At 43.2% G+C, this 13,832-nt stretch overlaps 1 protein-coding gene across 1 annotated transcript in view; it reads right to left on the reverse strand.

Moving 5' to 3' along the window:
* Positions 1 to 1,423: 1,423 nt before the first annotated feature.
* Positions 1,424 to 13,832, reverse strand: part of LOC127917818 (serine/threonine-protein kinase Nek11-like) — a 120,397-nt gene continuing 107,988 nt past the window's right edge. The window contains exon 15 of the mRNA XM_052500874.1: positions 1,424 to 1,586. Coding sequence (XP_052356834.1) covers positions 1,424 to 1,586 — 163 coding nt within the window. The remainder of the gene's footprint in view (positions 1,587 to 13,832) is intronic.

A 13,832-nucleotide genomic window follows, 5' to 3' on the forward strand; every position in this document is an offset into this window, starting at 1 on the left:
TCTGTCATCTCTGTTGATCTACTAGGTCACCAACCCTGGTCTATCATGAAGTAAATGTCTGTCATCTCTGTTGATCTACTAGGTCACCAACCCTGGTCTATCATGAAGTAAATGTCTGTCATCTCTGTTGATCTACTAGGTCACCAACCCTGGTCTATCATGAAGTAATGTCTGTCATCTCTGTTGATCTACTAGGTCACCAACCCTGGTCTATCATGAAGTAAATGTCTGTCATCTCTGCTGATCTACTAGGTCACCAACCCTGGTCTATCATGAAGTAATGTCTGTCATCTCTGCTGATCTACTAGGTCACCAACCCTGGTCTATCATGAAGTAAATGTCTGTCATCTCTGCTGATCTACTAGGTCACCAACCCTGGTCTATCATGAAGTAAATGTCTGTCATCTCTGTTGATCTACTAGGTCACCAACCCTGGTCTATCATGAAGTAAATGTCTGTCATCTCTGTTGATCTACTAGGTCACCAACCCTGGTCTATCATGAAGTAAATGTCTGTCATCTCTGTTGATCTACTAGGTCACCAACCCTGGTCTATCATGAAGTAAATGTCTGTCATCTCTGTTGATCTACTAGGTCACCAACCCTGGTCTATCATGAAGTAAATGTCTGTCATCTCTGTTGATCTACTAGGTCACCAACCCTGGTCCTGGAGAGCAACAAGATGTGCTCTTCCTAAAATGTTTGGATAGGCAACATGATCGCAGGTTAGTCAGTGTCAGACATGTTTTTCACCAGGCTCCCTCTCTGTCTCCCTCTCTGTCTCCCTATCTGGTTCCCTCTCTGTCTCCCTCTCTGGCTCCCTCTCTGGCTCCCTCTCTGTCTCCCTCTCTGTCTCCCTCTCTGTCTCCCTCTCTGGCTGCCTCTCTGGCTGCCTCTCTGTCTCCCTCTCTGGCTGCCTCTCTGGCTCCCTATCTGGTTCCCTCTCTGTCTCCCTCTCTGTCTCCCTCTCTGTCTCCCTTTCTGGCTCCCTCTCTGGCTGCCTCTCTGGCTGCCTCTCTGGCTGCCTCTCTGTCTCCCTCTCTGTCTCCCTCTCTGTCTCCCTCTCTGGCTCCCTCTCTGGCTGCCTCTCTGTCTCCCTCTCTGGCTCCCTATCTGGTTCCTCTCTGTCTCCTCTCTGTCTCCCTCTCTGTCTCCCTCTCTGTCTCCCTCTCTGTCTCCCTCTCTGGCTGCCTCTCTGTCTCCTCTCTGGCTGCCTCTCTGGCTGCCTCTGTCTCTCTCTGTCTCCCTCTCTGGCTCTCTCTGCTCCTCTCTGGCTGCCTCTCTGTCTCCCTCTCTGGCTCTCCTGCCTCTGGCTCCCTCTCCTCTCTGTCTCCCTCTCTGGCTCCCTCTCTGGCTCTCTGGCTGCCTCTCTGGCTCCTCTCTGGCTCCCTCTCTGGCTCCCTCTCTGGCTCCCTGAGCTGCTCCTAGTACAGTAGTTGGTCCACTTCAAAGCCATCACTGGGCCTCTCCACCAGGCTGCTGAGGGCCTGTCTGATGCTCCCCTCATCCTCCTGCCTCTCCCTGGCTCCCTTCAGGTAGTTATACACCCTCTGGAAGACGGTTAGACCCAGCCGACGGGACACTGACCTGGGACAGACACAGGGAGAGAGACTGGGTGTCAACTCTGTCCACTAATCACACTCATCAGCCTGACATTGGCTGACATTTTGACAGTTTAAATGTTGTCCCGGCTCCCATAACATGCTCTCTATTTGATGTGATTACAGGAGGCAGGAAATGACATTGAACTTGTACTTCAGTGAAATATCATGCTAAACATTTGCATAGTGTGCATCGTGGGCAACCTCAAGCTAATCTTGAGCAGAACCAGGACGATTGTTGCTAAAGCAGGTGAACAGACGTATCCAGACAGAATAACAGCACTTGGCATTTACATTTTTGTCATTTAACAGACACTCTTATCCAGAAACGGCTTAAAGTAGTGAGTGCATAAATTCTTCGTACGGTTCCCCCGTGGAATTTACCCACAACCCTGGGGTTGCAAGCTCCATGCTCTATCAACAGAGCCACACAATACCACAAATAGACCACTCGTGTACCCGTTAGCAACAAGAGTAGTCCATTTGTCCCTGTATGCTTTCACATAATGCATAATGGATGCTGTGAGAGATAAGAGTATTACTAAACCTGTCTGTCCAATAGAATGGAAAAAGCATAGTTATTTCCTCACATGGAGACATACAGTGTCACTAGCCAGTGCTAAGCTGCCTAAGTGTCTGTGTGTGCTGTCATCAGTGGGTGTTCCGTTGCCATGGAGCTGGCAGCAGGAAAAGAGCAGGTCCATTGGGGCGGGCCTCGTGAATTTGACGAGGATGTGGGCCCAAGAAACTCCTGGTATCATATACCAAAGTCCACATCTTCCACTAGGAGACAACACAACTCCAACAGTCCAACACATCAGACACTAAATGAACCGTTTCTAATGCCCAGAACACATAGTCCTGGGCTGTCATGGGACAACTGTCAAGTCTCTATTGAGATCTATTGAGATTCACTGCAGTGTTTTCTGGAGACGTCACAGTCAGAGAAAACTGACATTTAGAAAATACATCTGATCCTTCCTGTCTTCCCTGGACGCCTTTTACCAGATACTATTTCTGGAGTTAATATTGTGATGTAAAGATGAATGTCTACTGTACTTTGGCTTGTCCAGTTATCTGATAATGGTCCTATCAGGTCTATAAATCTGGTGAAACCTCTATCCCAGAGAAATGAACCATTAGGATCTCAGATGGGACTTTATGGATGTTCTGGGGTTGTCTGGGAGAGAGGAAAGCCCAGAAGCGTAATTCATTTTCACCTAAAAGTACCATCACATTTGGGGCTATATGGTATTTTTGTCTATAGTGATCTTGGAGATGCCCCTGGGGCCTCAGACAAAGCTTCAGATCAACAGAAATGTGTTTGGTTGGCCATAGTTGTATGTTCAGAGTTTTCTGTCCATAGCTCAGTTGTGTGTTCATAGTTGTGTTCATAATTTATTATTTTAACAGGGAGTCCCATTAAGACCAAGGTCTCTTTCAGAAGGGAACCCTGCATCTTACAATTATACACAATTTATACACTAGAAAATACCCCAGAGAATACACCAGAAAATACCAAATAAACAGCTTTAAAAAGTTCAAGAGAATACAAAACACACTGAAGGAAAATAATCACAGTCCTCGACAGAGAGGTCCTCAATCAGCAGAGAGGTCCTCAATCAGCAGAGAGGTCCTCAATCAGCAGAGAGATCCTCAATCAGCAGAGAGTCCTCAATCAGCAGAGAGGTCTTCAATCAGCAGAGAGGTCTCAATCAGCAGAGAGGTCCTCAATCAGCAGAGAGGTCCTCAATCAGCAGAGAGGTCCTCAATCAGCAGAGAGGTCCTCAATCAGCAGAGAGGTCCTCAATCAGCAGAGAGGTCCTCAATCAGCAGAGAGGATCCTCAATCAGCAGAGAGGTCTCTCAAGGTCCTCAATCAGCAGAGAGGTTCTCAATCAGCAGAGAGGTTCTCAATCAGCAGAGAGATCTCAATCAGCAGAGAGGTCCTCAATCAGCAGAGAGGTCTCAATCAGCAGAGAGGTCCTCAATCAGCAGAGAGGTCTCAATCAGCAGAGAGGTTCTCAATCAGCAGAGAGGTCCTCAATCAGCAGAGAGGTCTCAATCAGCAGAGAGGTCCTCAATCAGCAGAGAGGTCCTCAATCAGCAGAGAGGTCTCAATCAGCAGAGAGGTCTCAATCAGCAGAGAGGTCTCAATCAGCAGAGAGGTCTCAATCAGCAGAGAGGTCCTCAATCAGCAGAGAGGTCTTCAATCAGTAGAGAGGTCCTCAAACAGCAGAGAGGTCCTCAATCAGCAGAGAGGTCCTCAATCAGCAGAGAGGTCCTCAATCAGCAGAGAGGTCCTCAATCAGCAGAGGGGTCCTCAATCAGCAGAGAGATCCTCAATCAGCAGAGAGGTTCTCAATCAGCAGAGAGGTCCCTAATAAGCACAGAGGTCCTCAGTCAGCAGAGAGGTTCTCAGTCAGCAGAGAGGTTCTCAATCAGCAGTGAGGTCATCAATCAGCAGGGAGGTCCTCAATCAGCAGATAGGTCGTCAATCAGCAGAGAGGTTCTCAATCAGCAGAGAGGTCCTCAATCAGCAGAGAGGTCGTCAATCAGCAGAGAGGTCCTCAATCAGCAGAGGGGTCCTCAATCAGCAGAGAGATCCTCAATCAGCAGAGAGATCCTCAATCAGCAGAGAGGTTCTCAATCAGTAGAGAGGTCCCTAATAAGCAGAGAGGTCCTCAGTCAGCAGAGAGGTTCTCAATCAGCAGAGAGGTCCTCAATCAGCAGAGAGGTTCTCAATCAGCAGAGAGGTCCTCAATCAGCAGAGAGGTTCTCAATCAGCAGAGAGGTCCTCAATCAGCAGAGAGGTTCTCAATCAGCAGAGAGGTCCTCAATCAGCAGAGAGGTCCTCAATCAGCAGAGAGGTTCTCAATCAGCAGAGAGGTTCTCAATCAGCAGAGAGGTTCTCAATCAGCAGAGAGGTTCTCAATCAGCAGAGAGGTTATCAGTCAGCAGAGAGGTTATCAGTCAGCAGAGAGGTTCTCAATCAGCAGAGAGGTTATCAGTCAGCAGAGAGGTTCTCAATCAGCAGAGAGTCTGTAGCAACAGATGAAATTCCAGAGCTATCCATCCTTCTTAACGTTATAAGTGTCCTCAGAAGGCTGAAGTTAAGTTTAGCAATAAATGTGTAATTTGGCTTTGTCTTTTTCTTAGAGAGAATATTCAGGCCTAGCAAATGCTGTCTCATTATTATAATTCCATTCTAAGTCATCTCTGGCTTGAGGCTTCCTATGGAACAGATAGAAGATAGAAACAGCTAGGATTGTGAGAGGATTGTCCTCTCTGAGGTATTGTTGCAGAGGCACAAGGGAGCCTAGTGAGTGTTAGAGTCTCTCCCTCTCTCTCTCCCCTCTCTCTCTTAACAGAAGTGTCTTGTATAGACTGAACTGGGCCTCTCTTTATATGATTTTTGGGGCAGGCATTCTGAGACACGGCAGTGAGCAGGTGGACCAATTCCAAATCTTCCTCCAGTCAAGACTAAGTGAGTGTCACCCTCTGGACGGTGACTGTCCCCACGAAGCAGAACTTTCACTCTAGAGGTGGCAGCTACCACTGTGTCAGAAGGGTCTCCACTGTGTCAGCAGGGTCTGCACTGTGTCAGCAGGGTCTCCACTGTGTCAGCAGGGTCTCCACTGTGTCAGCAGGGTCTACACTGTGTCAGCAGGGTCTCCACTGTGTCAGCAGGGTCTCCACTGTGTCAGCAGGGTCTGCACTGTGTCAGCAGGGTCTCCACTGTGTCAGCAGGGTCTCCACTGTGTCAGCAGGGTCTCCACTGTGTCAGCAGGGTCTCCACTGTGTCAACAGGGTCTCCACTGTGTCAACAAGGTCTCCACTGTGTCAGCAGGGTCTCCACTATAAGACTGATGATAAGAGAGGGGCCATGCGTATTGCGTACACACCAACACCCTGCATGAGTTGTCATACCCACAACTCATCTGATCGTTTACGATTGATGGAACTGTATAATCTAATTCATCTGATTGTTTACGATTGATGGAACTTTATAATGTAATTCCATTTTTGAGGATCTGTGATAGCAGACATCTTTACTACAGAGTAGATTATTTTGGTCCCTCTCCACCATCTCCTTCTCACTCTCTCTCCTCCTCGCTCCTCCTCTCTCCACCATCTCCTTCTCCCTCTCTCTCTCTCCTCCTCTCTCCTCCATCTCCCTCTCTCTCCTCCTCGCTCCTCCATCTCCTTTTCCCTCTCTCTCTCCTCCATCTCCTTCTCCCTCTCTCTCTCCTCCTCTCTCCACCATCTCCTTCTCCCTCTCTCTCTCCTCCTCTTTCCACCATCTCCTTCTCCCTCTCCTCCTCTCTCCTCCTCTCTCCACCATCTCCTTCTCCCTCTCTCTCTCCTCCTCTCTCCACCATCTCCTTCTCCCTCTCTCTCTCCTCCTCTCTCCACCATCTCCTTCTCCCTCTCTCTCTCCTCCTCTTTCCACCATCTCCTTCTCCCTCTCCTCCTCTCTCCACCAACTCCTTCTTCCTCTCTCTCCTCCTCTCTCCGCCGTCTCCTTTCTCTCTCTCTCTCTCTCTCCTCCTCTCTCCACCATCTCCTTCTCCCTCTCGCTCTCCTCCTCTCTCCACCATCTCCTTCTCCCTCTCTCTCTCATTCTCTTTCCACCATCTCCTTCTCTCTCTCTCTCTCTCCTCCTCTCTCCACCATCTCCTTCTCCCTCTTTCTCTCCTCCTCTTTCCACCATCTCATTCTCCCTCTCTCCTCTGCACTCCTCCTCTGCACTCCTCCTCTTTCCACCATCTCCTTCTCCCTCTCTCTCCTCTCTCCCTCCTCTCTCCACCATCTCCTTCTCCCTCTCTCTCTCCTCCTCTCTCCACCATCTCCCTCCCTCTCTCTCTCCTCCTCTCTCCACCATCTCCTTCTCCCTCTCCTCTCTCTCTCCTCCTCTCTCCACCATCTCCTTCTCCCTCTCTCTCTCCTCCTCTCTCCACCATCTCCTCCTCTCCACCATCTCCTTCTCCCTCTCTCTCTCTCCACCACTCTCTTCTTCCTCTCTCTCCTCCTCTCTCCACCATCTCCTTCTCCCTCTCTCTCCTCTCTCTCTCCACCATCTCCTTCTCCTCCTCCTCCTCTCCACCATCTCCTTCTCCCTCTCGCTCTCCTCCTCTTTCCACCATCTCCTTCTCCCTCTCTCTCTCTCCTCTTTCCACCATCTCCTTCTCTCTCTCTCTCTCTCCTCCTCTCTCCACCATCTCCTTCTCCCTCTTTCTCTCCCTCCTCCTTTCCACCATCTCATTCTCCCTCTCTCTCTCTCCTCCTCTGCTCCTCTCTCTTTCCACCATCTCCTTCTCCTCTCTCCTCCTCTCTCCTCCTCTCTCCACCATCTCCTTCTCCCTCTCTCTCTCCTCCTCTCTCCACCATCTCCTTTCCTCTCTCTCTCTCTCCTCCTCTCTCCACCATCTCCTTCTCTCCTCTCTCTCTCTCCTCCTCCTCTCTCCACCATCTCCTTCTCCCTCTCTCTCTCCTCCTCCACCATCTCCTTCTCCCTCTCTCTCTCCTCTCTCTCTCTTCTCCCTCTCTCCTCCTCTCTCCACCATCTCCTTCTCCTCTCTCTCTCCTCCTATTTCCACCATCTCCTTCTCCCTCTCTCCTCCGCGCTCCTCCTCTTTCCACCATCTCCTTCTTCCTCATCTCCTCCTCTCTCCTCCTCGCTCCTCCATCTCCTTCTCCCTCTCTCCCCATCTGTCTCCTCCTCTCTCCTCCTCTCTCCACCATTTCCATCTCTCTCTCTCTCTCCTCCTCTCTCCACCATCTCCTTCTCCCTCTCACTCTCCTCCTCTCTCCACCAGCTCCTTCTTCCTCTCTCTCTCCTCCTCTCTCCACCATCTCCTTCTCCCTCTCACTCTCCTCCTCTCTCCACCAGCTCCTTCTCCCTCTCTCCTCTGTGCTCCTCCTCTTTCCACATCTCCTTCTACCTCTCTCTCCATCTCCTTCTCCCTCTTTCTCTCCTCCTCGCTCCTTCTCTCTCCTCCTCTCTCCACCATCTCCTTCTCCCTCTCTCTCCTCCTCTCTCCACCATCTCCTTCTCCCTCTCTCTCATCCTCTCTCCACCATCTCCTTCTCCCTCTTTCTCTCCTCCTCGCTCCTCAATCTCCTTCTCCCTCTCTCTCCTCCTCTCTCCACCATCTCCTTCTCCCTCTCTCTCCTCCTCTCTCCTCCATCTCCTTCTCCCTCGCTCTCCTCCTCTGTCCTCCATCTCCTTCTCCCCCTCTCTCTCCTCCATCTCCTAATCAGCATCCCTCCTCCTCCACCAAAACAACCCAACAGAAACTCTTGCATCAGCATCAAAGCTATTCAGCAATCAAGAAATGGCCCTCTTCTGCAGCACTTAACAACAGACAGAGGAAGTCTAAGACGGTGAGCCTGATGGATTCCCTTCACCGTAATAAAGGCCTCTTACTGAACATCTATCACAACATAATGCTGTCATAACAGGCCATGGCAGCTCATGACAACCCAGCTATCTGTTGTTGTAAATTGCAAAACATTTTATTTGCTTACTGTGCTGGTACATTGACTTGATAGGTATAAACATTTGATTTGCTTACTGTGCTGGTACATTGACTTGATAGGTATAATCATTTTATTTGCTTACTGTGCTGGTGCATTGACTTGATAGGTATAAACATTTTATTTACTTACTGTGCTGGTACATTGACTTGATAGGTATAAACATTTGATTTGCTTACTGTGCTGGTACATTGACTTGATAGGTATAATCATTTTATTTGCTTACTGTGATGGTGCATTGATAGGTATAAACATTTGATTTGCTTACTGTGCTGGTACATTGACTTGATAGGTATAATCATTTTATTTGCTTACTGTGATGGTGCATTGATTTGATAGGTATAAACATTTTATTTGCTTACTGTGATGGTGCATTGACTTGATAGGTATAAACATTTTATTTGCTTACTGTGATGGTGCATTGACTTGATAGGTATAAACATTTTATTTACTTACTGTGATGGTGCATTGATTTGATAGGTATAAACATTTTATTTGCTTACTGTGATGGTGCATTGACTTGATAGGTATAAACATTTTATTTGCTTACTGTGATGGTACATTGATAGGTATAAACATTTTATTTGCTTACTGTGATGGTGCATTGACTTGATAGGTATAAACATTTTATTTACTTACTGTGATGGTGCATTGATTTGATAGGTATAAACATTTTATTTGCTTACTGTGCTGGTGCATTGACTTGATAGGTATAAACATTTTATTTACTTACTGTGATGGTGCATTGATTTGATAGGTATAAACATTTTATTTGCTTACTGTGATGGTGCATTGACTTGATAGGTATAAACATTTTATTTGCTTACTGTGATGGTGCATTGACTTGATAGGTATAAACATTTTATTTGCTTACTGTGATGGTGCATTGACTTGATAGGTATAAACATTTTATTTGCTTACTGTGATGGTGCATTGACTTGATAGGTATAAACATTTTATTTGCTTACTGTGATGGTGCATTGATTTGATAGGTATAAACATTTTATTTGCTTACTGTGATGGTACATTGACTTGATAGGTATAAACATTTTATTTGCTTACTGTGATGGTGCATTGATTTGATAGGTATAAACATTTTATTTACTTACTGTGCTGGTGCATTGACTTGATAGGTATAAACATTTTATTTGCTTACTGTGATGGTGCATTGATAGGTATAAACATTTTATTTGCTTACTGTGATGGTGCATTGACTTGATAGGTATAAACATTTTATTTGCTTACTGTGATGGTGCATTGACTTGATAGGTATAAACATTTTATTTACTTACTGTGATGGTGCATTGATTTGATAGGTATAAACATTTTATTTGCTTACTGTGATGGTACATTGACTTGATAGGTATAAACATTTTATTTGCTTACTGTGATGGTACATTGACTTGATAGGTATAAACATTTTATTTACTTACTGTGATGGTGCATTGACTTGATAGGTATAAACATTTTATTTGCTTACTGTGCTGGTACATTGACTTGATAGGTATAAACATTTTATTTGCTTACTGTGATGGTACATTGACTTGATAGGTATAAACATTTTATTTACTTACTGTGATGGTGCATTGACTTGATAGGTATAAACATTTTATTTGCTTACTGTGCTGGTACATTGACTTGATAGGTATAAACATTTTATTTGCTTACTGTGATGGTGCATTGACTTGATAGGTATAAACATTTTATTTACTTACTGTGATGGTGCATTGATTTGATAGGTATAAACATTTTATTTACTTACTGTGATGGTGCATTGACTTGATAGGTATAAACATTTTATTTGCTTACTGTGCTGGTACATTGACTTGATAGGTATAAACATTTTATTTACTTACTGTGATGGTGCATTGATTTGATAGGTATAAACATTTTATTTACTTACTGTGATGGTGCATTGACTTGATAGGTATAAACATTTGATTTGCTTACTGTGATGGTGCATTGACTTGATAGGTATAAACATTTTATTTACTTACTGTGATGGTGCATTGATTTGATAGGTATAAACATTTTATTTGCTTACTGTGATGGTGCATTGATAGGTATAAACATTTTATTTGCTTACTGTGATGGTGCATTGACTTGATAGGTATAAACATTTTATTTGCTTACTGTGCTGGTGCATTGACTTGATAGGTATAAACATTTTATTTACTTACTGTGATGGTGCATTGATTTGATAGGTATAAACATTTTATTTGCTTACTGTGCTGGTGCATTGATAGGTATAAACATTTTATTTACTTACTGTGATGGTGCATTGATTTGATAGGTATAAACATTTTATTTGCTTACTGTGTTGGTGCATTGACTTGATAGGTATAAACATTTTATTTGCTTACTGTGATGGTGCATTGACTTGATAGGTATAAACATTTTATTTGCTTACTGTGATGGTGCATTGACTTGATAGGTATAAACATTTTATTTACTTACTGTGATGGTGCATTGACTTGATAGGTATAAACATTTTATTTACTTACTGTGATGGTGCATTGACTTGATAGGTATAAACATTTTATTTGCTTACTGTGATGGTGCATTGACTTGATAGGTATAAACATTTTATTTACTTACTGTGATGGTGCATTGACTTGATAGGTATAAACATTTTATTTGCTTACTGTGTTGGTGCATTGACTTGATAGGTATAAACATTTTATTTGCTTACTGTGATGGTGCATTGACTTGATAGGTATAAACATTTTATTTGCTTACTGTGATGGTGCATTGACTTGATAGGTATAAACATTTTATTTACTTACTGTGATGGTGCATTGATTTGATAGGTATAAACATTTTATTTGCTTACTGTGCTGGTGCATTGATAGGTATAAACATTTTATTTACTTACTGTGATGGTGCATTGATTTGATAGGTATAAACATTTTATTTGCTTACTGTGTTGGTGCATTGACTTGATAGGTATAAACATTTTATTTGCTTACTGTGATGGTGCATTGACTTGATAGGTATAAACATTTTATTTGCTTACTGTGTTGGTGCATTGACTTGATAGGTATAAACATTTTATTTGCTTACTGTGTTGGTGCATTGACTTGATAGGTATAAACATTTTATTTGCTTACTGTGATGGTGCATTGATAGGTATAAACATTTTATTTGCTTACTGTGTTGGTGCATTGATAGGTATAAACATTTTATTTGCTTACTGTGATGGTGCATTGATAGGTATAAACATTTTATTTGCTTACTGTGATGGTGCATTGATAGGTATAAACATTTTATTTGCTTACTGTGATGGTGCATTGATTTGATAGGTATAAACATTTTATTTACTTACTGTGCTGGTACATTGACTTGATAGGTATAAACATTTTATTTACTTACTGTGCTGGTACATTGACTTGATAGGTATAAACATTTTATTTACTTACTGTGCTGGTACATTGACTTGATAGGTATAAACATTTTATTTGCTTACTGTGTTGGTGCATTGACTTGATAGGTATAAACATTTTATTTGCTTACTGTGATGGTGCATTGACTTGATAGGTATAAACATTTTATTTGCTTACTGTGTTGGTGCATTGACTTGATAGGTATAAACATTTTATTTGCTTACTGTGTTGGTGCATTGACTTGATAGGTATAAACATTTTATTTGCTTACTGTGATGGTGCATTGATAGGTATAAACATTTTATTTACTTACTGTGATGGTGCATTGATTTGATAGGTATAAACATTTTATTTACTTACTGTGATGGTGCATTGACTTGATAGGTATAAACATTTTATTTGCTTACTGTGATGGTGCATTGACTTGATAGGTATAAACATTTTATTTACTTACTGTGATGGTGCATTGATTTGATAGGTATAAACATTTTATTTGCTTACTGTGCTGGTGCATTGATAGGTATAAACATTTTATTTACTTACTGTGATGGTGCATTGATTTGATAGGTATAAACATTTTATTTGCTTACTGTGCTGGTGCATTGACTTGATAGGTATAAACATTTTATTTACTTACTGTGATGGTGCATTGATTTGATAGGTATAAACATTTTATTTGCTTACTGTGCTGGTGCATTGACTTGATAGGTATAAACATTTTATTTACTTACTGTGCTGGTGCATTGATTTGATAGGTATAAACATTTTATTTACTTACTGTGATGGTGCATTGATTTGATAGGTATCAACATTTTATTTACTTACTGTGATGGTGCATTGATTTGATAGGTATAAACATTTTATTTGCTTACTGTGATGGTGCATTGATTTGATAGGTATAAACATTTTATTTACTTACTGTGATGGTGCATTGATTTGATAGGTATAAACATTTTATTTGCTTACTGTGATGGTGCATTGATTTGATAGGTATAAACATTTTATTTACTTACTGTGATGGTGCATTGATTTGATAGGTATAAACATTTTATTTGCTTACTGTGATGGTGCATTGATTTGATAGGTATAAACATTTTATTTGCTTACTGTGATGGTGCATTGATTTGATAGGTATAAACATTTTATTTACTTACTGTGATGGTGCATTGATAGGTATAAACATTTTATTTGCTTACTGTGATGGTGCATTGACTTGATAGGTATAAACATTTTATTTACTTACTGTGATGGTGCATTGATTTGATAGGTATAAACATTTTATTTACTTACTGTGATGGTGCATTGATTTGATAGGTATAAACATTTTATTTGCTTACTGTGCTGGTGCATTGATAGGTATAAACATTTTATTTACTTACTGTGATGGTGCATTGATTTGATAGGTATAAACATTTCCCATAAAACCAGAATAGGATTGTTCCAATGATGAACAGAACATTAGATTGAGGAGGGTTTCCAAAGGTTCTCATGTACACAGAGTCAGACACAGTGGGCTTAAGCCTGCGTTTAGATGAGAGGTACAATCAAACATCCTGGAGCCAAGAGAGCCGTGGTGACAGATTCTGTTGCTGTAAATTGCTACCTGTTCTCCTGTCCTCCCTCCTTCCCCTCCCTTCATCCTCGCTCCCTCCACCCCCCTCTTATTCCTGGGCCTTTATGAAGCGGAAGCTCTGAGGGATCTGACAGGGTCTAATTCTCTCTCCCACAGGAATTGGGCTTCTGTTATTAATACACCAGCACCGGTCTCATCATGGGAGCATGGAGCTGAGAACTCACACTGTGTGTGTGTGTGTTTAACAGAATACTACTGTCGCTGTGTGAAAAGGAAAGTGTGTCCTGCTTGACGAGTGGGGCTGTGTAACAGCCTCTTGCAGCTTCACTTAGCCCAAACTCCAAACCCATCCCTTCAATTAGCCCAAACTCCAAACCCATCACTTCACTTAGCCCAAACTCCAAACCCCATCACTTCACTTAGCCCAAACTCCAAACCCATCAATTCACTTAGCCCAAACTCCAAACCCCATCACTTCACTTAGCCCAAACCCATCACTTCACTTAGCCCAAACTCCAAACCCATCACTTCACATAGCGCAAACTCCAAACCCCATCACTTCACTTAGCCCAAACCCATCACTTCACTTAGCCCAAACTCCAAACCCATCACTTCACTTAGCCCAAACTCCAAACCCATCACTTAACTTAGCCCAAACTCCAAACCCATCACTTCACTTAGCCCAAACTCCAAACCCATCACTTCACTTTAGCCCAAACTCCAAACCCATCACTTCA

The sequence above is a fragment of the Oncorhynchus keta genome, unplaced genomic scaffold, assembly GCF_023373465.1.
Source record: "Oncorhynchus keta strain PuntledgeMale-10-30-2019 unplaced genomic scaffold, Oket_V2 Un_contig_1222_pilon_pilon, whole genome shotgun sequence".
Classification (NCBI taxonomy): Eukaryota; Metazoa; Chordata; class Actinopteri; order Salmoniformes; family Salmonidae; genus Oncorhynchus; species Oncorhynchus keta.